At 44.1% G+C, this 26,653-nt stretch overlaps 1 protein-coding gene across 2 annotated transcripts in view; it reads left to right on the plus strand.

Moving 5' to 3' along the window:
• Nucleotides 1-26,653, plus strand: part of KCNIP3 (potassium voltage-gated channel interacting protein 3) — a 248,460-nt gene that overhangs the window by 64,037 nt on the left and 157,770 nt on the right. For both annotated transcript variants that reach the window (XM_069766599.1, XM_069766598.1), the window contains exon 2: nt 23,944-24,109. In XM_069766599.1, coding sequence (XP_069622700.1) covers nt 23,944-24,109 — 166 coding nt within the window. The remainder of the gene's footprint in view (nt 1-23,943; nt 24,110-26,653) is intronic.

The raw sequence follows: 26,653 nt of genomic DNA on the forward strand, positions 1-26,653 counted from the left end.
TGGTGCAGGTGATCCGTTGCCTAATAGAGAACCTCCTGGCACCACTAGAATCAAAGAAAAAATCACTTTTTTCGATGTTGGGGCAGGCGACACACCGACCACACGGAAAACAACCAACACTTGGCGTAAACTTGTCCAAGAAAGTCATAGGAGGCCGTCCCTCATAGTGACTATGGACCAATTGGTCTCTAAGGTTAGTGGCGCGCCTAAATGTGATAGATGGTTTTTTTGGGATGAATTTCTTGATTATCGGATCGACTTGAAGTATAGGCCAGGCTTTATCTAGGGCTCTCCTGATCTGATTAGTCTTGGAGTTATACGTAGTGACAAACCTAATATTATCGGTGTTATTGGTTCTATTTAGTTGTCCATGCTGACTACCATTTAGCAAGTCATGACGTGTAGCATGTTTCGCCCTCTGGTATGCCTTCTTGATGGATCTACCACTGTAACCCCTTGCCGCAAAACGCATCCTCAGCTCCCCAGCTCTTCTTTCAAAATCACCATCGGTGGAGCAGATACGACGTAAGCGAAGGAACTGCCCCACCGGAATAGATCTTATCATGTGCTGGGGATGACCTGAGGAGGCGTGCAGAAGGGTATTAGTAGAAGTTGGTTTACGGAAAATATCCGTACAAAGAGTTCCATTAGGGTCCTTCTTAATTGTCACATCCAGGAAGTCAATAGATATATCACTCCACACAAAAGTCAAGTGTATGTTCATATCTTTGCTGTTCAAGGAGGAGATGTACCGCGCAAGGTCAACGGACGTGCCCTGCCAGACGAAGAAGATGTCATCAATATAGCGAGTCCATAAAGGGACACGGTCAATTGATCCCTGTTCGCCGGACAGGAGGAGGTCCCTCTCCCACAGCCCCAGGAAAAGACCGGCATAGGAGGGCGCGAAGGCCGCTCCCATAGCAGTCCCCTGGAGCTGTAGGTAGAAGGACCCCTTAAAAACAAAAAAGTTATGCATGAGGGTGAACTCCAAAAGTTCCAGCAGAAGCGATCTCATACCAATGGACAAAGTAGATGACTCCAAAAAATATCTAACGGCACCAATGCCGTCTCTGTGCCTAATATTGGTATATAGAGATTCGACATCCGCTGAAACCAGTAGAGAACCACCCTCCAAACACAGTCCGTCAACCCTGCGCAGCACATCCCCAGTATCCTTAAGAAAGGAAGGGAGGCTGGTGACTAGCGGTTGTAGGTGGAAATCTATCCACCTATTAACATGCTCCAGTAGATTTCCCCGTCCAGAAATGATAGATCGACCCGGGGGTGACGAGATGTTTTTATGAATTTTGGGGAGCAAGTACAAGGTCGGAACCGTAGGTTCCGTAACCACCAGAGCTGTAGCTAGATCTGTGGTGATAACGTCGTTCCGTAAGGCCCGCTGGATAATGGAGTCTAGTTGGGCACTATATGCAGACAAAGGATTGTATGTAAGTTTCTTATAACAGATTTTATTGTTTAATTGCCTGTATGCCTCTCTCTCATACATATCCACGGGCCACAGAACGACGTTACCACCTTTATCAGCTGGTTTCACAACTATATCCGGAAGATTTTTAATATATGTTAATCTTTCCCTCTCTTGTAAGGAAAGGTTGTCCCGTCCACCAAAATTATGGATCTTGGACAAATCCTCCGTCACCACCCGGACGAATAAGTCAATGCTAGAGCATGACGATAGAGGGGGAAATCTACTGGAGCGTGGGCGAATAGATGGAGGAACCTTACCTCCCGGATGTACATGTTCCACTGCCAACTTCTCCAGAATTAATAACGCGTTCTGTTCCTCTTCTGTAGGAAACAATAAATGTAGTTCATTGTTAAAGTAATACCTCTTGAACAACAACGATCTAGCGAACAAGTGAAGATCTTTAATAGTATTGAATAAATTAAACCCAGATGTGGGAGAAAAAGAAAGACCCTTCTCCAGAAGTTGAAGATCCACCTCAGACAACATTTGGTTACTTAGGTTAATCACCTTATTGTCCTTCTTAGATGTCATAGATGTCAAATTGCCTCTCCTATATGGGTGATAAGAATGGTCCCGTAATCTACCACCATCTACCACATCAGTGGTGGATACAGATGTAGATGAAAGCTCCGATCGTCCACTTAGAGATGATAGTGATATATTTGATCCAGTCCGATGTAGGTGTTGAATATCATTATTTCTCCACAGATACACTCTCTTTGACTGATAGTCCTTAGTATCTCTCCCAAATTTAATCAGCTGATTATCCTGGATTTTTTTGGCTAATGCATCCATAGATTTATCCAAATCACTATCAAAGGATTGCAGTTTATCTGGGGGACACCCGACCCTCACCTCTATCTGTGCAGTATCTATCTTTTTATCTAGATCAGTAATTCCTGTGGTATTAAGATTAATGAGTAATTGCATCAAAGTGAGGGAGCACAATGTGCATGCATCCTCCCATTGTGTTATAAAATTCGTATCCTCCACTACAAATGAGGGTATTACCCTAACTCTGAGGCCCCTCGGAACCATCTTGTTCCTAATATACTTTTCCAGGAATAATCTGTTCCACCATAAGCGAGAACGCCTAAGCAGCATAGTCTTAATGGACTGAAGTCTGTCATCCCATCCCGAGTCGCCCGACTGCTGCGCACCAGTCCCACCATCACCGAACACCTGGTCAACCTGGTTTAGCCAAACTTTCTCTTTGGCCCGATAGTCCATAGTGTAGACCACGAAACCTGTGCATAACACAGTAACAATTAGACACAAATCACTGGCATACATAGTCCGTCTTGGTTGTATAAATCATATATCTTATATATCATATATTAATAATACCAACTATGTCGACCAAGGCGGACCTAGGACCTCAAATGGACAACTGCACATACATATAGTAATAAACAAAAGCACCGGAGAAAACGCAGTCGAAAAATGTCCAGTCATTACAAAGTAGAAAAACAACTTTATTGAATTAAAATACACAGGTGTGCAGCATGGCGGGCAGAAAAATCCCCTACACAAGCCCGCACACACATCTCATATAGAGGGACCAGGCTGCAGTGCAACGGTATTCATTATGGACCATATGGATACATTACACGTCCATATGTGCTAAAATAGCGTCAATGAAAAAATCCATCAATAATATATATACCCCTATGAACAAATATCCGATGTATAGTACATACCGCAGCAGTGAGATACGGAGTATATGCACAGCAGTCCCGTCCTCCCCGACGCGCTTTTCGGCGGGTGGCCTTCCTCAGGGGACCTAATATACATATATGGCCGATACATAGACATATATCAGAGTAGCATAAATATATACATAAAAATCCACCTCAAACAATAAAACACCCATAGCCATCAAACCTACCCATCTTAAAACACAGAACCACTAAAGCGAAATAAACGCCGATATATATACATACAGATACCAGCAATAGTTATATAATAATACACAATCAATGCAAAGTAGCCGCTGATACAGATAGTCCATAATATATATATCTCTCTCTCTCTCGAGAAGATGTATAGATGGAGATGTTGATGTCCGTTTAGAGGTTACATCTATATCCAACGTAGATGCAGGTTCTTCATATGAGCAGCCCGGGTGATTATCCCATACATAGTCACAGACCGGAAACAGGCTAAAAACAAAAAGACAATACAACGCAATTAAAAACAAATATGGATAGCGAATGCGGAACAGTAAAGAGGAAACGATGCGCAGCAGCCAGGCGGCTACAGGAACGGGGCGAACGACAATCCCTCATTCAATCCATGAGGCTGGACAGTCTGCAAACGCCAAATCCAGCGTGTTTCCAGCATGCCAAGTCTCCTGGATAGACGGCCACCTCTTATGTTGATCCTAAGGGCATCAATTCCCCTTACTTTCAACATCGTGGCATCACAGTTATGATAAGCCTTAAAGTGCCTTGGCAGCGTTTTAAGCGTGGTCGCATCCGTGTGGCCGGCGGCCGCCTGTATCCCCAACACGTGCTCCCTCACGCGGACTTTCAACTGGCGGGTGGTAAGGCCAACGTATATAAGTCCGCAGGGGCATGTAGCATAATAGACAACATACCTAGTGGTGCAGGTGATCCGTTGCCTAATAGAGAACCTCCTGGCACCACTAGAATCAAAGAAAAAATCACTTTTTTCGATGTTGGGGCAGGCGATACACCGAGCACACGGAAAACAACCAACACTTGGCGTAATCTTGTCCAAGAAAGTCATAGGAGGCCGTCCCTCATAGTGACTATGGACCAATTGGTCTCTAAGGTTAGTGGCGCGCCTAAATGTGATAGATGTTTTTTTTGGGATGAATTTCTTGATTATCGGATCGACTTGAAGTATAGGCCAGGCTTTATCTAGGGCTCTCCTGATCTGATTAGTCTTGGAGTTATACGTAGTGACAAACCTAATATTATCGGTGTTATTGGTTCTATTTAGTTGTCCATGCTGACTACCATAGAGCAAGTCATGACGTGTAGCATGTTTCGCCCTCTGGTATGCCTTCTTGATGGATCTACCACTGTAACCCCTTGCCGCAAAACGCATCCTCAGCTCCCCAGCTCTTCTTTCAAAATCACCATCGGTGGAGCAGATGCGACGTAAGCGAAGGAACTGCCCCACCGGAATAGATCTTATCATGTGCTGGGGATGACCTGAGGAGGCGTGCAGAAGGGTATTAGTAGAAGTTGGTTTACGGAAAATATCCGTACAAAGAGTTCCATTAGGGTCCTTCTTAATCGTCACATCCAGGAAGTCAATAGATATATCACTCCACACAAAAGTCAAGTGTATGTTCATATCGTTGCTGTTCAAGGAGGAGATGTACCGCGCAAGGTCAACGGACGTGCCCTGCCAGATGAAGAAGATGTCATCAATATAGCGAGTCCATAAAGGGATACGGTCAATTGATCCCTGTTCACCGGACAGGAGGAGGTTCCTCTCCCACAGCCCCAGGAAAAGACCGGCATAGGAGGGTGCGAAGGCCGCTCCCATAGCAGTCCCCTGGAGCTGTAGGTAGAAGGACCCCTTAAAAACAAAAAAGTTTTAGTCACTATGAGGGACGGCCTCCTATGACTTTCTTGGACAAGTTTACGCCAAGTGTTGGTTGTTTTCCGTGTGGTCGGTGTGTCGCCTGCCCCAACATCGAAAAAAGTGATTTTTTTCTTTGATTCTAGTGGTGCCAGGAGGTTCTCTATTAGGCAACGGATCACCTGCACCACTAGGTATGTTGTCTATTATGCTACATGCCCCTGCGGACTTATATACGTTGGCCTTACCACCCGCCAGTTGAAAGTCCGCGTGAGGGAGCACGTGTTGGGGATACAGGCGGCCGCCGGCCACACGGATGCGACCACGCTTAAAACGCTGCCAAGGCACTTTAAGGCTTATCATAACTGTGATGCCACGATGTTGAAAGTAAGGGGAATTGATGCCCTTAGGATCAACATAAGAGGTGGCCGTCTATCCAGGAGACTTGGCATGCTGGAAACACGCTGGATTTGGCATTTGCAGACTGTCCAGCCTCATGGATTGAATGAGGGATTGTCGTTCGCCCCGTTCCTGTAGCCGCCTGGCTGCTGCGCATCGTTTCCTCTTTACTGTTCCGCATTCGCTATCCATATTTGTTTTTAATTGCGTTGCTTTGTCTTTTTGTTTTTAGCCTGTTTCCGGTCTGTGACTATGTATGGGATAATCACCCGGGCTGCTCATATGAAGAACCTGCATCTACGTTGGATATAGATGTAACCTCTAAACGGACATCAACATCTCCACCTATACATCTTCTCGAGAGAGAGAGATACAGTGGGGCAAAAAAGTATTTAGTCAGTCAGCAATAGTGCAAGGTCCACCACTTAAAAAGATGAGAGGCGTCTGTAATTTACATCATAGGTAGACCTCAACTACGGGAGACAAACTGATAAAAAAAAATCCAGAAAATCACATTGTCTGTTTTTTTAACATTTTATTTGCATATTATGGTGGAAAATAAGTATTTGGTCAGAAACAAACAATCAAGATTTCTGGCTCTCACAGACCTGTAACTTCTTCTTTAAGAGTCTCCTCTTTCCTCCACTCATTACCTGTAGTAATGGCACCTGTTTAAACTTGTTATCAGTATAAAAAGACACCTGTGCACACCCTCAAACAGTCTGACTCCAAACTCCACTATGGTGAAGACCAAAGAGCTGTCAAAGGACACCAGAAACAAAATTGTAGCCCTGCACCAGGCTGGGAAGACTGAATCTGCAATAGCCAACCAGCTTGGAGTGAAAAAATCAACAGTGGGAGCAATAATTAGAAAATGGAAGACATACAAGACCACTGATAATCTCCCTCGATCTGGGGCTCCACGCAAAATCCCACCCCGTGGGGTCAGAATGATCACAAGAACGGTGAGCAAAAATCCCAGAACCACGCGGGGGGACCTAGTGAATGAACTGCAGAGAGCTGGGACCAATGTAACAAGGCCTACCATAAGTAACACACTACGCCACCATGGACTCAGATCCTGCAGTGCCAGACGTGTCCCACTGCTTAAGCCAGTACATGTCCGGGCCCGTCTGAAGTTTGCTAGAGAGCATTTGGATGATCCAGAGGAGTTTTGGGAGAATGTCCTATGGTCTGATGAAACCAAACTGGAATTGTTTGGTAGAAACACAACTTGTCGTGTTTGGAGGAAAAAGAATACTGAGTTGCATCCATCAAACACCATACCTACTGTAAAGCATGGTGGTGGAAACATCATGCTTTGGGGCTGTTTCTCTGCAAAGGGGCCAGGACGACTGATCCGGGTACATGAAAGAATGAATGGGGCCATGTATCATGAGATTTTGAGTGCAAACCTCCTTCCATCAGCAAGGGCATTGAAGATGAAACGTGGCTGGGTCTTTCAACATGACAATGATCCAAAGCACACCGCCAGGGCAACGAAGGAGTGGATTCGTAAGAAGCATTTCAAGGTCCTGGAGTGGCCTAGCCAGTCTCCAGATCTCAACCCTATAGAAAACCTTTGGAGGGAGTTGAAAGTCTGTGTTGCCAAGCGAAAAGCCAAAAACATCACTGCTCTAGAGGAGATCTGCATGGAGGAATGGGCCAACATACCAACAACAGTGTGTGGCAACCTTGTGAAGACTTACAGAAAACGTTTGACCTCTGTCATTGCCAACACAGGATATATTACAAAGTATTGAGATGAAATTTTGTTTCTGACCAAATACTTATTTTCCACCATAATATGCAAATAAAATGTTAAAAAAACAGACAATGTGATTTTCTGGATTTTTTTTTCTCAGTTTGTCTCCCATAGTTGAGGTCTACCTATGATGTAAATTACAGACGCCTCTCATCTTTTCAAGTGCTGGAACTTGCACTATTGCTGACTGACTAAATACTTTTTTGCCCCACTGTATATATTATGGACTATCTGTATCAGCGGCTACTTTGCATTGATTGTGTATTATTATATAACTATTGCTGGTATCTGTATGTACAGTGGGGCAAAAAAGTATTTAGTCAGTCAGCAATAGTGCAAGTTCCACCACTTAAAAAGATGAGAGGCGTCTGTAATTTACATCATAGGTAGACCTCAGCTATGGGAGACAAACTGAGAAAAAAAAATCCAGAAAATCACATTGTCTGTTTTTTTAACATTTTATTTGCATATTATGGTGGAAAATAAGTATTTGGTCAGAAACAAAATTTCATCTCAATACTTTGTAATATATCCTTTGTTGGCAATGACAGAGGTCAAACGTTTTCTGTAAGTCTTCACAAGGTTGCCACACACTGTTGTTGGTATGTTGGCCCATTCCTCCATGCAGATCTCCTCTAGAGCAGTGATGTTTTTGGCTTTTCGCTTGGCAACACGGACTTTCAACTCCCTCCAAAGGTTTTCTATAGGGTTGAGATCTGGAGACTGGCTAGGCCACTCCAGGACCTTGAAATGCTTCTTACGAAGCCACTCCTTCGTTGCCCTGGCGGTGTGCTTTGGATCATTGTCATGTTAAAAGACCCAGCCACGTTTCATCTTCAATGCCCTTGCTGATGGAAGGAGGTTTGCACTCAAAATCTCACGATACATGGCCCCATTCATTCTTTCATGTACCCGGATCAGTCGTCCTGGCCCCTTTGCAGAGAAACAGCCCCAAAGCATGATGTTTCCACCACCATGCTTTACAGTAGGTATGGTGTTTGATGGATGCAACTCAGTATTCTTTTTCCTCCAAACACGACAAGTTGTGTTTCTACCAAACAGTTCCAGTTTGGTTTCATCAGACCATAGGACATTCTCCCAAAACTCCTCTGGATCATCCAAATGCTCTCTAGCAAACTTCAGACGGGCCCAGACATGTACTGGCTTAAGCAGTGGGACACGTCTGGCACTACAGGATCTGAGTCCATGGTGGCGTAGTGTGTTACTTATGGTAGGCCTTGTTACATTGGTCCCAGCTCTCTGCAGTTCATTCACTAGGTCCCCCCGCGTGGTTCTGGGATTTTTGCTCACCGTTCTTGTGATCATTCTGACCCCACGGGGTGGGATTTTGCGTGGAGCCCCAGATCGAGGGAGATTATCAGTGGTCTTGTATGTCTTCCATTTTCTAATTATTGCTCCCACTGTTGATTTCTTCACTCCAAGCTGGTTGGCTATTGCAGATTCAGTCTTCCAAGCCTGGTGCAGGGCTACAATTTTGTTTCTGGTGTCCTTTGACAGCTCTTTGGTCTTCACCACAGTGGAGTTTGGAGTCAGACTGTTTGAGGGTGTGCACAGGTGTCTTTTTATACTGATAACAAGTTTAAACAGGTGCCATTACTACAGGTAATGAGTGGAGGAAAGAGGAGACTCTTAAAGAAGAAGTTACAGGTCTGTGAGAGCCAGAAATTTTGATTGTTTGTTTCTGACCGAATACTTATTTTCCACCATAATATGCAAATAAAATGTTAAAAAAACAGACAATGTGATTTTCTGGATTTTTTTTTCTCAGTTTGTCTCCCATAGTTGAGGTCTACCTATGATGTAAATTACAGACGCCTCTCATCTTTTTAAGTGGTGGAACTTGCACTATTGCTGACTGACTAAATACTTTTTTGCCCCACTGTATATATATCGGCGTTTATTTCGCTTTAGTGGTTCTGTGTTTTAAGATGGGTAGGTTTGATGGCTATGGGTGTTTTATTGTTTGAGGTGGATTTTTAGGTATATATTTATGCTACTCTGATATATGTCTATGTATCGGCCATATATGTATATTAGGTCCCCTGAGGAAGGCCACCCGCCGAAAAGCGCGTCGGGGAGGACGGGACTGCTGTGCATATACTCCGTATCTCACTGCTGCGGTATGTACTATACATCGGATATTTGTTCATAGGGGTATATATATTATTGATGGATTTTTTCATTGACGCTATTTTAGCACATATGGACGTGTAATGTATCCATATGGTCCATAATGAATACCGTTGCACTGCAGCCTGGTCCCGCTATATGAGATGTGTGTGCGGGCTTGTGTAGGGGATTTTTCTGCCCGCCATGCTGCACACCTGTGTATTTTAATTCAATAAAGTTGTTTTTCTACTTTGTAATGACTGGACATTTTTCGACTGCGTTTTCTCCGGTGCTTTTGTTTATTACTATATGTATGTGCAGTTGTCCATTTGAGGTCCTAGGTCCGCCTTGGTCGACATAGTTGGTATTATTAATATATGATATATAAGATATATGATTTATACAACCAAGACGGACTATGTATGCCAGTGATTTGTGTCATACAGGGGAGATGACATACAGGTATATACTGTATATAAGGGAGATGACAAACATGTATATACTGAGGTGATGAGGTGAAAATGAGAGGTGTGAGGTGAAAATGAAAAGGTGTGAGTGCAAAATGAGAGGAGTGAGGAAAAATAGCGGAGTGATCAGAAAATGACAGATGTGAGGTTGGAATGACAAGTGTTAGGGGGGAATGAGAGGAGTGAGGGAGAAAATGAGAGGTGTGAGGGAGAAAATGAGAGATGTGAGGGGAAAATGAAAGATGTGATTTTGGAAAATGAGAGGCGTGATGGGAAAATAAGAGAAGTGAGGTGCTATAACTAACCACAGATATTTACTATGCCCAGGCAACGCCGGGCTCTTCAGCTAGTAACCTCATAAAGTGACAGTGGTCAGAATTGTAAAAATTGGCTCAGTCATTAAGTACCAAATTGGCTCTGTCACTAAGGGGTTAAACCAGTTGTGCATTGCTTTAGCATTATGCATTGGGTCATTGTCTTGTGGCAAGGTGAACCTCCGACCAAGTCTCAAATCACTGACATACTGAAACAGGTTTTGCTAAAGAATATCCCTGTATTTCACACCAATCATCTTCTCCTTGACTTAGACCATTTTCCTTGTACCTAGTCCTGAAAAACATCCTCAGAGCATGATGCTGCCACCACCATGTTTTACTGTTGGGATTGTGTTTTGGGCATGATGAGCTGTGTTGGTTTAGCATTTACCTTGGTGGCCAAAAAGTTAAATTTTGGTCTCTTCTGACCAGAGCACCTTCCTCCATACATTTCATTTGGGGACTTTCCCACATGTCTTTTGCTAACTCAAAACGAACCTTACAATTTTTGTGTGTAAGTAAAGGCTTTTTTCTGCTCACTCTTCTATAAAGCCACCTCTATGGACTGTATACCATATTGTGGTCATATGGACAAATACTCCAGTCCCTGCTTGGGAACTCTGCAGCTCCTTTGGGGTTACCTTTGGTCTCTGTGCTGCCTCTCTAATTAATGCCCTCCTTGCCCGACCTGAGAGTTTTGGTGGGCGGCCCTATCTTGGCAGATTTGTTGTGGTACCATGTTCTTTCCATTTGATGATAATGGATTTGGTAGTGATCCAGGGGATCATTAGAGATTGGGATTTTTTTTACAACCCAACCATGATTTCTACTTCTCAACAACTTTGTCCCTGACTTATTTGGAGATCTCCTTCGTCTTCATGGTGTGGTTTGGCTAGTGGTGTCTTTTGCTTGGTGGTGTTGCAGCCTCTGTGGCCTTTCAGAAAAGGTGAAGTGTATATATTGACAGACACGTGACACTTAGATTGCACACAAGTGGACATCCTTTCACTGAGCATGTGACTTATTAAGGTAATTGTTTGCACCAGAAATGTTTAAGGGCTTCACAGCAAAAGTGGCGAATGCATTGGAATATGCATATTTTTAGCTATTTGATCCCATAAATGTAACTTATACCTATTTTTCTATTTCTGTTATTAAATTTTTTCTGTGGCCAAATTTATCTAATCTGAGATGTCTGTGTTTTATTGAATACTGTGATAATTGCTTGATGATGGAAGTGATAAAAAGTAGAAGTTGTGGTCTATAATACCAGAACCACATGCAAAATAATAAAGGGACAGATGATGTCAAAAGCAGTACAAATGTATTACTTGTTTTGGACAAAATATTCTTTGGGCGCAGGCTCCTAAGTATAATGGGGTGACACATAAAATCACTTTCCTGCAACTTGCGGGTAAAAATTGTGATTCCCTATGAGAAAAAAAACCATGAAAAATTACTATACTATACTTACTATAGACTTCATCCTATTATCATGTGACTTCACAGGACACATTGAAATTGCATTATGCCAGGATATTACTGTGATTGCAAAGCTACTTGTGGAGGAGCTCATGTTATCATTACTCCTCATCCTAATCCTATTAATACATCAGGGTGTAATGTAAGGTACGTTTAGGGTTTTGTTTCACTTTCATTCCCCATTTTTACCAGGAGCAGAATACTTTGAACTAACACCTTTTTTTGTGTACCCTAACCATTCATTCAACTGACTAATATGTGTTGGATTTTAGACATTTTGCCTTCATCAATCAGCTTTTTAAGCAATGTTGGTTGTTTGTCAGGGGTTTCAATGGAAAAAGGGAATTGTTAAGATGAAAGAAGCCCTTTATCGAATCATGTCCTCTGGGCATATAGGTAGAACTGATTTCCAGCTGAGCATACAGTATTTCCATAATGGTACGAGGAGGAATTTCTTCTGGCACATAACATCAGAACTTTCCCACCAATAGTAGAGATCAAAGAAACTTTTGATATCTAAAGTTGATGAACCTGAGTCCCTCCTGTGATGCCCTAGGGCTGTCTGATCATGCCAGATGTTAGGGCATATGTTACTACATCGTAACGGCAGCCTAAATAAATAGTAAAGTAAGGGTTATGTTTCACCGTATTAACCTTTAAGCTATTAGGAAAAGTAAAACACAAAAACAATTGAAAAAATCTGTTCTGTGTAAAAAAACAAAACAAAACTGAACTTACAATTATTAACATTAGTAACTACTACAGCTGCTAAGTTGCTAATGTTAAAATAATTTTATTAAGGACTCCAATCTCTCAACAAAAAGAAATTTAATGCATTATTATGACAAGCCATCACATCCATCAACAGGGTGCAATCGACAGCCATCACATCCATCAACAGGGTGCAATCGACATAAGGGCTCATACTCACTTGCGAGAAACTTGGATGAGTTTCGCACGGCAATACCCGGCACTGCACCAGGCACAGAGGAGCGGAGCATGCAGCTGCATGTATTCCCATGCGGCTGCACGCTCCGATCTGAGTGGCGACAGCAGCGCTGGGTATTGCCATGTGAGACTCATCCGAATTTCTCACAAGTATGAGCCCTAACAATCGTTGTATGCTTACATATAAAAACATCTACTATATAATTGTCTAAGGGTCACTTCCGCCTTTCTGTCTGTCTGTCTGTCTGTCTTTCCGTCTGTCACGGAAATCCCAAGTCGCTGATTGGTCGCCCCAAAACGGCTACGACCAATCAGCAACGGGCACAGTCTGGCGGCGAAATAGCCGCTCCTTACGCCTCGCAGTCAGTGCCCCCTCCATACTCCCCTCCAGTCAGCGCTCTCACATGGTTAATGGCAGCGTTAACGGACCGCATTATTCCGCGGTGTAACGCACTCCGTTAACATTGCGATTAACCCTGTGTGACCAACTTTTTACTATTGATGCTGCTGCAGCGCCCCAGGGTCCTGGTCGTTGCAGTAATATCATTACTGATGTTACGTCTCAAGGCATTAAAGCAGATCACTTTACCAGGAATCACAAACCATGCAACACACTTCACACTCCAGTCCACCAGGGGGAGCTAAGCTCCTATTTATTAGGGCACTCCTCACAATTAGGTAAAACTGGTGGTCTGGATAGGAAGTTAGGCAGAAGCTGGCTGGGCTTCACCCAGTGAGCTGCTATCTGAGCTCCTCTCAGGTAGTTGGTCCCTGACAGGGGTGGGACCCTGTCAGAGGCCAAGAAAGAAGGCCACGGAGCTGCGACTGCCTACCGATGCAGCAGCATCCTAAGAAAGAGACAAGAACAGCGAATTGTATTGTAGAGGGTGAGAACCGAAGTCATAGCAAAAGGAGAGGAAACCAGAAGGAGTTCTGCCCTATGCAGGCTGCCTCCTTCTGAGGCGCAGGATCTGGTAGCCGGAACACCAAGGGAGCAATCGTCTCCATGCCTTGCTCCAGAGACTGGCAGGACAGCTAATGCCATATTACCTGCCCGACCTATACCCAGGAGGCACGGTGGCAACTTATGGGGGCCAGGGCATGCTAGAGTCCCTGTAAAAAGCCCCAGGTCACCAGTCATATGGGTTTGTTCCTATCCATCTGGGGGACAGAGAGAAACATAACACCAACAACAGTTGTGAGGAAATCACCGAGAAGCTTAGCAGGAAGACACTACAACACCCAGGCTCTAGAAGAAGGCTACTGATTTCCACCTGGATAAGGGGACTCTGGATTTGCCTTCAGACCGGCTGGACTCTGCCTGCCCTGTGATCTGGTGCTCTGGACTGTGAACGCTGAAGCCTTCAGTAAAAGGTAAAGAGACTGCAACCTTGTGTCCTCGTTCTTCACTGCGCCTCACATCATCCACCATCTTCCCTCTGGGAAGCCCTAGGGACACACTTCACCTGTGGGAAGGTATACCATCTAGCTGCCATAATAACATCACCCCAGCGGACCCCTAAGCAGCGTCGGTCACCCTGACCAAATACCACAGGTGGCTTCATGAACATTTCCCCTTTAAAGACCTTTCCTTTTTACAACGGACGTCCCGATGGCCACGGGCCGGGTCAGCCACCGTGACATCCCTCTGGAGAACCGAAGGACCCGGTACCGAGTACCTCACTGTCCTATGGGGGTGATCCACTGCCTATACAGCATCAATAGTAAAAAGATATAATGTTAAAAATAATTAAAAAAATTAAAATTCATTGTATACTCACCTTCTGGCGCCTTTCCCGCTCCTCGCGACGCTCCGGTGACAGGTCCATGCATTTCGGTCTCGCGAGATGATGACGTAGCGGTCTCGCGAGACCGCTACATTATCATCTCGCGAGAACGCAATGCACTCTTGGGACCGGAGTGTCGCGAGGAGCATCAGTAAATGCCTCGCCTGGATCCGGGGGGCCAACGGAGGGTGAGTATGTATATAGCTATTTTTTATTTTAATTCTTTTTTAACAGGGATATAGTGCCCACATTGCTATATACTACGTGGGCTTTGTTATATACTACATCTCTGTGCTATATACTATGTGGGCTGTGCTATATACTACATGGCTGTGGTATATATTACATGGCTGGGCAATATGCTACATCGCTGTGCTCTATACTATGTGGCCTGTTATAAACTGCATGGGCAGTGTTATATACTATGTCTCTGTGCTATATACTATGTGGCTGTGCTATATACTACGTGGCTGTGGAATATATTACGCGGCTGGGCAATATATTACGTGGCTGGGCAATATACTACGTGTCTGTGCTATATACTATGTGGCTGGGCAATATACTACGTGGCTCAGCTATATACTACGTGGCTGGGCAATATACTACGTGGCTGGGCAATATACTATGTGTCTGTGCTATATACTACGTGGCTGGGCAATATATTACGTGTCTGTGCTATATATACTATGTGGCTGGTCAATATACTACGTGGCTCGGCAATATACTACGTGTCCGTGCTGTTGTGAATTCTGTGGCTGAATTCACTCCTGTGGTCACAAGTGGTACTGCAGCTTCTGAGCTTCCTCCCTCAGGTGTTCTGGTGAGCTCGTTAACTGCTTCATTACTTAACTCCGCCTGATGCTGCTATCCTTGCTCCTTGTCAATGTTTCAGTGTTGGATCTGAGCTTCTCCTGATTGTTCCTGTGACCTGCTGCTCTGTATAGCTAAATGCTTTTTGCTTTTTTGTTGCTTTTTTTCTGTCCAGCTTGTCTTTTGTTTTGCTGGAAGCTCTGAGACGCAAAGGGTGTACCGCCGTGCCGTTAGTTCGGCACGGTGGGTTTTTTTTTGCCCCCTTTGCGTGGTTTTGCTTTAGGGTTTTTTGTAGACTGCAAAGTTCGCTTTACTGTCCTCGCTCTGTCCTAGAATATCGGGCCCCACTTTGCTGAATCTATTTCATCCCTACGTTTTGTCTTTTCATCTTACTCACAGTCATTATATGTGGGGGGCTGCCTTTTCCTTTGGGGAATTTCTCTGGGGCAAGTCAGGCCTATTTTTCTATCTTCAGGCTAGCTAGTTTCTTAGGCTGTGCCGAGTTGCCTAGGTAGTTGTTAGGCGCAATCCACAGCCGCTTTTAGTTGTGTTTAGGATAGGATCAGGTGTGCAGTCTACAGAGTTTCCACGTCTCAGAGCTCGTTCTTGTATTTTTGGGTATTTGTCAGATCACTGTGTGCGCTCTGATCGCTAAGCACACTGTGTTTCTGGATTGCCTTCATAACACCTGTCATTAGCAAACATAACAGTACAAGGAGCCCAACTAATGATTCTCAATAGAGGGAAAGAAAAAGTTCTGACATCATTTTTTTTTTTTTTTTCTCAGCTCTGTGTTCACTTTTTTTTTTCCCCTAGACATTTGGGTGATTCTGGACACAGGTGTTAACATGGATATTCAGGGTCTGTGCTCTTCAATGGATAATCTCGTTATAAATGTACAAAAAATTCAAGATACTATTGATCAGAAATCTATGTTAGAACCAAGAATTCCTATTCCTGATTTGTTTTTTGGAGATAGAACTAAGTTTCTAAGTTTCAAAAATAATTGTAAGCTATTTCTGGCCTTGAAACCTCATTCTTCTGGTAATCCTATTCAACAGGTTTTGATTATTATTTCTTTTTTGCGCGGCGACCCTCAAGACTGGGCATTTTCTCTTGCGCCAGGAGACCCTGCATTGAGTAGTGTCGATGCGTTTTTCCTGGCGCTCGGATTGCTGTACGATGAGCCTAATTCAGTGGATCAGGCTGAGAAAAATTTGCTGGCTTTGTGCCAGGGTCAGGATGATATAGAAGTATATTGTCAGAAATTTAGGAAATGGTCAGTACTCACTCAGTGGAATGAATCTGCGCTGGCAGCTTTGTTCAGAAAGGGTCTCTCTGAGGCTCTTAAGGATGTCTTGGTGGGATTTCCTATGCCTGCTGGTTTGAATGAGTCTTTGTCTTTGGCCATTCAGATCGGTCGACGCTTGCGCGAGCGTAAATCTGTGCACCATTTGGCGGTACTGCCTGAGGTTAAACCTGAGCCTATGCAGTGCGATAGGACTATGACTAGAGTTGAACGGCAGGAATACAGACGTCTGAATGGTCTGTGTTTCTACTGTGGTGATTCCACTCATGCTATTTCTGATTGTCCTAAGCGCACTAAGCGGTCCGCTAGGTCTGCCGTCATTGGTACTGTACAGTCCAAATTCCTTCTGTCCATTACCTTGATATGCTCTTTGTCGTCGTTTTCTGTCATGGCGTTTGTGGATTCGGGCGCTGCCCTGAATCTGATGGATTTGGATTATGCTAAACGTTGTGGGTTTTTCTTGGAGCCTTTGCGGTGTCCTATTCCATTGAGAGGAATTGATGCTACACCTTTGGCCAAGAATAAACCTCAATACTGGGCCCAGCTGACCATGTGCATGGCTCCTGCACATCAGGAAGTTATTCGCTTTCTGGTGTTGCATAATCTGCATGATGTGGTCGTGTTGGGGTTGCCATGGCTACAAACCCATAATCCAGTATTGGATTGGAATTCCATGTCGGTATCCAGCTGGGGTTGTCAGGGGGTACATGGTGATGTTCCATTTTTGTCGATTTCGTCATCCACCCCTTCTGAGGTCCCAGAGTTCTTGTCTGATTATCAGGATGTATTTGAAGAGCCCAAGTCCGATGCTCTACCTCCGCATAAGGATTGTGATTGTGCTATCAATTTGATTCCTGGTAGTAAATTCCCTAAAGGTCGATTATTTAATTTATCCGTGCCCGAACACGCCGCTATGCGCAGTTATGTGAAGGAATCCCTGGAGAAGGGACATATTCGCCCATCGTCATCACCACTGGGAGCAGGGTTCTTCTTTGTAGCCAAGAAGGATGGTTCGCTGAGACCGTGTATTGATTACCGCCTTCTTAATAAGATCACTGTTAAATTTCAGTATCCCTTGCCATTGTTATCTGACTTGTTTGCTCGGATTAAGGGGGCTAGTTGGTTCACTAAGATAGATCTTCGTGGTGCGTATAATCTGGTGAGAATCAGGCAAGGAGATGAATGGAAAACTGCATTCAATACGCCCGAGGGTCATTTTGAGTATCTAGTGATGCCGTTCGGACTTGCCAATGCTCCATCTGTGTTTCAGTCTTTTATACATGACATCTTCCGTGAGTATCTGGATAAATTCCTGATTGTTTACTTGGATGACATTTTGATCTTCTCAGATGATTGGGAGTCTCATGTGAAGCAGGTCAGAATGGTTTTTCAGGTCCTGCGTGCTAACTCTTTGTTTGTGAAGGGATCAAAGTGTCTCTTCGGTGTGCAGAAAGTTTCATTTTTGGGGTTCATCTTTACCCCTTCTACTATCGAGATGGATCCAGTTAAGGTCCAAGCCATCCAGGATTGGATTCAGCCGACATCTCTGAAAAGTCTGCAAAAGTTCCTGGGCTTTGCTAATTTTTATCGTCGCTTCATCTGTAATTTTTCTAGCATTGCCAAACCATTGACCGATTTGACCAAGAAGGGTGCTGATTTGGTTAATTGGTCTTCTGCTGCTGTGGAAGCTTTTCAGGAGTTGAAGCGTCGTTTTTGTTCTGCCCCTGTGTTGTCAGCCAGATGTTTCTCTTCCGTTCCAGGTCGAGGTTGATGCTTCTGAGATTGGAGCAGGGGCGGTTTTGTCACAGAGAGGTTCTGATTGCTCAGTGATGAAACCATGTGCTTTCTTTTCCAGGAAGTTTTCGCCCGCTGAGCGTAATTATGATGTGGGCAATCGAGAGTTGCTGGCCATGAAGTGGGCATTCGAGGAGTGGCGTCATTGGCTTGAAGGAGCTAAGCATCGCGTGGTGGTATTGACTGATCATAAGAACTTGACTTATCTCGAGTCTGCCAAGCGCTTGAATCCTAGACAGGCCCGTTGGTCGTTATTTTTTGCCCGCTTCGACTTTGTGATTTCGTACCTTCCGGGCTCTAAAAATGTGAAGGCGGATGCTCTGTCTAGGAGTTTTGTGCCCGACTCTCCGGGTTTATCTGAGCCAGCGGGTATCCTCAAGGAAGGAGTCATTGTGTCTGCCATCTCCCCTGATTTGCGGCGGGTGCTGCAAAAATTTCAGGCGAATAAACCTGATCGTTGTCCAGCAGAGAAACTGTTCGTCCCTGATAGGTGGACTAATAAACTTATCTCTGAACTTCATTGTTCGGTGTTGGCTGGTCATCCTGGAATCTTTGGTACCAGAGAGTTAGTGGCTAGATCCTTCTGGTGGCCATCTCTGTCACGGGATGTATGTACTTTTGTGCAGTCCTGTGGGATTTGTGCTAGGGCTAAGCCCTGCTGTTCTCGTGCCAGTGGGTTGCTTTTGCCCTTGCCGGTCCCAAAGAGGCCTTGGACACATATTTCGATGGATTTCATTTCTGACCTTCCCGTTTCTCAAAAGATGTCAGTCATTTGGGTGGTCTGTGATCGCTTTTCTAAAATGGTCCATCTGGTGCCCTTGGCTAAATTGCCTTCCTCCTCTGATTTGGTACCTTTGTTCTTTCAGCATGTGGTTCGGTTGCATGGCATTCCTGAGAATATTGTTTCTGACAGAGGTTCCCAGTTTGTTTCAAGGTTTTGGCGAGCCTTTTGTGGTAGGATGGGCATTGACCTATCCTTTTCCTCGGCTTTCCATCCTCAGACTAATGGCCAGACCGAACGAACCAATCAGACCTTGGAAACATATCTGAGATGTTTTGTTTCTGCAGACCAGGATGATTGGGTGTCCTTTTTGCCGTTGGCTGAGTTCGCCCTTAATAATCGGGCCAGCTCGGCTACCTTGGTTTCTCCATTTTTTTGCAATTCTGGGTTCCATCCTCGTTTCTCTTCAGGACAGGTTGAGTCTTCGGACTGTCCTGGTGTGGATTCTGTGGTGGATAGGTTGCAGCAGATCTGGACTCAGGTAGTGGACAATTTGATCTTGTCCCAGGAGAAAGCTCAACTTTTCGCTAATCGCAGACGCCGTGTGGGTCCCCGACTTCGTGTTGGGGATCTGGTTTGGTTATCTTCTCGTCATATTCCTATGAAGGTTTCCTCTCCTAAATTTAAACCTCGTTTTATTGGTCCGTATAGGATTTCTGAGGTTCTCAATCCTGTGTCTTTTCGTTTGACCCTCCCAGACTCCTTTTCCATACATAATGTATTCCATAGGTCGTTGTTGCGGAGATACGTGGCACCTATGGTTCCATCTGTTGAGCCTCCTGCCCCGGTTTTGGTGGAGGGGGAATTGGAGTATATTGTGGAGAAGATTTTGGATTCTCGTGTTTCTAGACGGAAACTCCAGTATCTGGTTAAATGGAAGGGTTATGCTCAGGAAGATAATTCCTGGGTTTTTGCCTCTGATGTTCATGCTTCCGATCTTGTTCGTGCCTTTCATGCGGCTCATCCTGGTCGGCCTGGGGGCTCTGGTGAGGGTTCGGTGACCCCTCCTCAAGGGGGGGGTACTGTTGTGAATTCTGTGGCTGAATTCACTCCTGTGGTCACAAGTGGTACTGCAGCTTCTGAGCTTCCTCCCTCAGGTGTTCTGGTGAGCTCGTTAACTGCTTCATTACTTAACTCCGCCTGATGCTGCTATCCTTGCTCCTTGTCAATGTTTCAGTGTTGGATCTGAGCTTCTCCTGATTGTTCCTGTGACCTGCTGCTCTGTATAGCTAAGTGCTTTTTGCTTTTTTGTTGCTTTTTTTCTGTCCAGCTTGTCTTTTGTTTTGCTGGAAGCTCTGAGACGCAAAGGGTGTACCGCCGTGCCGTTAGTTCGGCACGGTGGGGTTTTTTTTGCCCCCTTTGCGTGGTTTTGCTTTAGGGTTTTTTGTAGACTGCAAAGTTCGCTTTACTGTCCTCGCTCTGTCCTAGAATATCGGGCCCCACTTTGCTGAATCTATTTCATCCCTACGTTTTGTCTTTTCATCTTACTCACAGTCATTATATGTGGGGGGCTGCCTTTTCCTTTGGGGAATTTCTCTGGGGCAAGTCAGGCCTATTTTTCTATCTTCAGGCTAGCTAGTTTCTTAGGCTGTGCCGAGTTGCCTAGGTAGTTGTTAGGCGCAATCCACAGCCGCTTTTAGTTGTGTTTAGGATAGGATCAGGTGTGCAGTCTACAGAGTTTCCACGTCTCAGAGCTCGTTCTTGTATTTTTGGGTATTTGTCAGATCACTGTGTGCGCTCTGATCGCTAAGCACACTGTGTTTCTGGATTGCCTTCATAACACCTGTCATTAGCAAACATAACACCGTGCTATTTACTATGTGAGCTGTGCTATATACTATGTGGCTGGGCAATATACTACGTGGCTGTGCTATATACTACATGGCTGTGCTATATACTACGTGGCTGTGTTATATACTATGTGGGCTGTGTTATATACTACGTGGGCTGTGTTATATACTACGTGGGCTGTGTTATACGCTACTTGGCTGTGCTATATTTCTCTGCTGTATCTGTGCATCATGAATCATGGTATGTGTTAAAGAGGGGGGCCCACTGAGACTCTTTCGCCCGGGGCCCTCAAAAACCTGGAGCCGGCCCTGGCTTCACTGATTGGTCACACCCGGCCGCGAACAATCAGCGACAGGCGCAGTCCGGCCGCGAATTGGTGCGGAATTTGAACCACGTTTCGCTAATTGGTCACAGCCGGCCGTCAGACTCCTGTGTATAAATTGCATTATTCTGAAAATTTCATAAATAAACTACACACATATTCTAGAATACCCAATGCGTTAGAATCGGGCCACCATCTAGTATAGCATAAACATCTCAAAATCATCATGTTTTTTTATAAATAACTGGTTACCTCTCTCCACTCGTCTTGGGATATTTTGATGCATGAGCAAAATTAAGAATGTACAGTGGGGCAAAAAAGTATTTAGTCAGTCAGCAATAGTGCAAGTTCCACCACTTAAAAAGATGAGAGGCGTCTGTAATTTACATCATAGGTAGACCTCAACTATGGGAGACAAACTGATAAAAAAAAATCCAGAAAATCACATTGTCTGTTTTTTTAACATTTTATTTGCATATTATGGTGGAAAATAAGTATTTGGTCAGAAACAAACAATCAAGATTTCTGGCTCTCACAGACCTGTAACTTCTTCTTTAAGAGTCTCCTCTTTCCTCCACTCATTACCTGTAGTAATGGCACCTGTTTAAACTTGTTATCAGTATAAAAAGACACCTGTGCACACCCTCAAACAGTCTGACTCCAAACTCCACTATGGTGAAGACCAAAGAGCTGTCAAAGGACACCAGAAACAAAATTGTAGCCCTGCACCAGGCTGGGAAGACTGAATCTGCAATAGCCAACCAGCTTGGAGTGAAGAAATCAACAGTGGGAGCAATAATTAGAAAATGGAAGACATACAAGACCACTGATAATCTCCCTCGATCTGGGGCTCCACGCAAAATCCCACCCCGTGGGGTCAGAATGATCACAAGAACGGTGAGCAAAAATCCCAGAACCATGCGGGGGGACCTAGTGAATGAAATGCAGAGAGCTGGGACCAATGTAACAAGGCCTACCATAAGTAACACACTACGCCACCATGGACTCAGATCCTGCAGTGCTAGACGTGTCCCATTGCTTAAGCCAGTACATGTCCGGGCCCATCTGAAGTTTGCTAGAGAGCATTTGGATGATCCAGAGGAGTTTTGGGAGAATGTCCTATGGTCTGATGAAACCAAACTGGAACTGTTTTTTAGAAACACAACTTGTCGTGTTTGGAGAAAAAAGAATACTGAGTTGCATCCATCAAACACCATACCTACTGTAAAGCATGGTGGTGGAAACATCATGCTTTGGGGCTGTTTCTCTGCAAAGGGGCCAGGACGACTGATCCGGGTACATGAAAGAAAGAATGGGGCCATGTATCGTGAGATTTTGAGTGCAAACCTCCTTCCATCAGCAAGGGCATTGAAGATGAAACGTGGCTGGGTCTTTCAACATGACAATGATCCAAAGCACACCGCCAGGGCAACGAAGGAGTGGCTTCGTAAGAAGCATTTCAAGGTCCTGGAGTGGCCTAGCCAGTCTCCAGATCTCAACCCTATAGAAAACCTTTGGAGGGAGTTGAAAGTCCGTGTTGCCAAGCGAAAAGCCAAAAACATCACTGCTCTAGAGGAGATCTGCATGGAGGAATGGGCCAACATACCAACAACAGTGTGTGGCAACCTTGTGAAGACTTACAGAAAACGTTTGACCGCTGTCATTGCCAACAAAGGATATATTACAAAGTATTGAGATGAAATTTTGTTTCTGACCAAATACTTATTTTCCACCATAATATGCAAATAAAATGTTAAAAAACAGACAATGTGATTTTCTGGATTTTTTTTTCTCAGTTTGTCTCCCATAGTTGAGGTCTACCTATGATGTAAATTACAGACGCCTCTCATCTTTTTAAGTGGTGGAACTTGCACTATTGCTGACTGACTAAATACTTTTTTGCCCCACTGTATGTTCTGCTAGTGAGCCAGTAGGGAGTTGTAGGAGAGAAAAAAGTCTATAGGCCATACATTGGGCTGAGAAATCAACCAGAGTATGGATAATAGTGTCATATATCATGGGTTTTCTATTCCCATTGCTTAATACCAGAAATTTGCCATCATACTTTTGGTGACATATCGGAGCCTCTTAAGTTCTAATCCCTTTAGCAGTTGTCTATAGTTGTGCACAAATTCTAACAGATCTCAAAATGTAAAGGAGTTGTCCACTACTTCAATATTAATTACCTATTCTTGTAAAAGGTCATCAACGATAGAACGGTGGTGGTCTAACACCCGACAAATTCTGTGATCTGCTATTACGTCTGGCGTTGGTCAGATGTATACAGAGTACGGAGCTGAACACCGGAGCTAATCTACAGTATACAGGAGCATGGACAGAACTGTGATGGTCAGAACCATAAATGGCTTACATCTGGCTAGCTGATCGGTGGGAATGTCGGATCATCACAGATCTCCGATCTGATATTGATTACTTGTCAAGGATAAGTCATCAATATAAAAGTTCTGGACAACCCCTTTAAATAAAATGATGGCACTGACGTCTACAACCTGCAGAAACCCTCGCTCCACTACATCACTGCACAATCAGCTCTACCCTCACCTACTGTATCCTCACAAATCCCTTGGAGACTGAGCCGTCGGGGGCAGGGTCCGCTATCCTCCTTTACCAATCGGTGGTGACTTGTATTGTTCATGATTATTGTACTTGTTTTTTATTATGCATACCCCTCCTCACATGTAAAGTGCCATGGAATGAATGGCGCTATAGTAATAAATAATAATTAATGTAAAACATACTCTTATGTCAGCTCAATACTATTTTCATTGCTTTTCAGGATGACGTTAAGGAGAACGATGGAAGTCTATTTGGTGACCCTGACCAAACTTCTCCTGAGAAGAAGGATGGGGTGAAGTGGCAGAAGCCTCACTTGACCCGCAGGACCCTAATGAAATGTTGTCTGGTTAAATGGATACTGTCCAGCACATCACCTCAAGGTCCAGGTACCCACACTCAACCACCATGCTGCTTTAATGGGTCACAGTTTGTAATACTACCCCTATGGAAACTAATATTCCAGCTCTGCCTTTGACTAATGAAGATCTCATAACTGATCCATCACCCCCTCCAGAGGATGACTTTAGTAGCTCTCTGTTAGCTCTGTGTAATAGACAACAGAATAAATTCTATAAACAGCATAAAGATAGTCTGAAAGGTAGTACTAATATGTTTTCAATTTCTAAAGTTTCTACCTCTCCCTCAGTTAGTAGACATAATATTGTTGAACTGCACCCTCCTTTAGAGAGTTTGCCTCAGGCGACTTCCAATTTGGCAAATGCCCTGGAGCAACCACCCATAAATGAGATCCACCCTATTCTAAATAAGTCTGAAACTTTTGAAGGCCTTTCTCAATTCACGATTCATGAGACATCCCCTATTTCCCAACCCCTTATTCAACTTTCACTACAAGCTTCCCCTACCGTTAGGTTGAGCGCCCCCACTGTACTACAGGTTGTTGACACTGTAGAGTCGAGCATAGTGGGGAGGAATGAAATGGTTGCATCACTGTATCAAGAGTCTTTCACTTTATCATCTCCCCTTAAGATTGACCCACAAATCTCAAACATTACCCAGGTGGTATCGGGCCACCAATCAAAGATAAAAAGAAAAAGGAACAAGAGGATCCAGGGGTAAAGGCAAGAACAACAAAAAAAGTATTCGGGCCACCGGTAAATCCGCTAGGGTAGGAAATAGTATGGATTTAGATAACTCTAATATGGGTTCCAGCATTTTTAATCTAGCGGATGACAACTTGAGTAGTGATGAGAGAGCGGTCCTCGAACGTGGCCTGTCATTCTGCCCTGATTCCCCATTAAATGTATTCAACCTGTGCCTTGATTTAAATGATTTTATACAGAGGCTCACGGTGCAACGACATTTTTTGATTGAGAATGGTAAAGCTGTTGCCAACCCTACAGCAACTGCCTCTCCCGCTGAACCTGACTCTTTTCTACATGTTGCTCTTAAGAACACATATAGCCGATTTTACCCCGTTCACCACAAAGGGTCGCACATAGAAACGTTTCAACAACTCATATTTAAGGAAATTAGATCTTCACCTTTCACTAAAAAATTGAGTACGAATTTGAGTAGTGGTGAAATTGCAGCCATCAAATCTTTATGGGAAAATACGGGGATTATAATAAAAAATGCTGATAAAGGGGGTGGAGTGGTCATAACGAATAGGGGATCGTATATTCAGGAAGCACTCAGACTCCTAGGTGATTCTGAATTTTACTCTAGATTGGAACAGGACAGCTCCATTAATGTATTCACCGAGTATACTGCACTGATTAAGGTAGCCCATTCTTCAGGCATTTTGAACAAAAAAGACTACAAATTTCTTAATATTTCAGGTTACAGAACCCCATTTTTTTTATTTTTTACCAAAAATTCATAAAGATCCACTTAACCCCCTGGTCGCCCTATCATCTCCGGTATTGGTTCAATCACTAGCAACCTCTCTCACTATGTAGATCTTTTTCTCCAGAAATATGTTATGAGTTTGGACTCACATCTCAAGGACTCATCTCACCTTATAGACTCCCTTCTTAAGTTACCCCTCACCCCTAATTGTTTTTTAATTACAATGGACGTTCAAGCCCTCTATACAAACATCCCCCATGATAGGGGTATGGAGGCAGTACATCAATTTCTTGTAGGTGCCCCCTTATTGCATTCGATTTGTACTTTTTAATAATGTCTTTTCCTTCGAACACTTCTTTTATTGCCAGGTCAGGGGATGCACGATGGGGACGTGATTTGCCCCAGTTATGCTAATTTATTCATGGGGGTGTTTGAGTCCGTCTTCATCGCGCAGTCCCTGCTTGCCCATGGCAAACAAGTGTTCTATCGATGCTTTATTGATGATCTCTTCATCATATGGACTGGCACGGAGGGGGAGGCACTTGATTTTATTTGTGATCTTAATAAAAATTCCTTGGGTTTAAGCTTCACAGCCAACATTTCCAATACGTCCATTCAATTCTTGGATCTCATGGTAGTCATTGATGAGTTTGGTTGTTTTTCTACCATGACACACTTCAAGGAAGTGGACGCGAATAGCTATTTAAACTTTAAAAGCGGCCACCTTCCCAGGTGGATCCGGAACGTTCCATATGGGCAGTATTGGCGAATACGTAAGAACTGCACACAGGACTCTGATTTTTTTAAAGGGGTCAAAATCTTGGATCAGAGGTTCCAGCAGAAAGGATATCCTAAGAAATTGGTTTGTGATGCATTTTTGAGGGCCAAAACCCTTACCCAAATGGATTGTATCAACAGAATTAATGAGAACGCAGCCTCACCCTCACATGAGGTGGCATTTGGTAGATGGAGCTTGATTACCACCTATAACCAGTCTAATGGAGTGATCAAAAGGCTCCTTTCCAAATACTGGTTTATCCTCAAAGGAGACCCAGTTTTATCCAGATATATTCCCTCACATCCCAGAATGATATTCCGCAGGAATCGTACACTGCGGAATC

Source organism: Ranitomeya imitator, chromosome 4, assembly GCF_032444005.1.
Source record: "Ranitomeya imitator isolate aRanImi1 chromosome 4, aRanImi1.pri, whole genome shotgun sequence".
Taxonomy (NCBI): domain Eukaryota; kingdom Metazoa; phylum Chordata; class Amphibia; order Anura; family Dendrobatidae; genus Ranitomeya; species Ranitomeya imitator.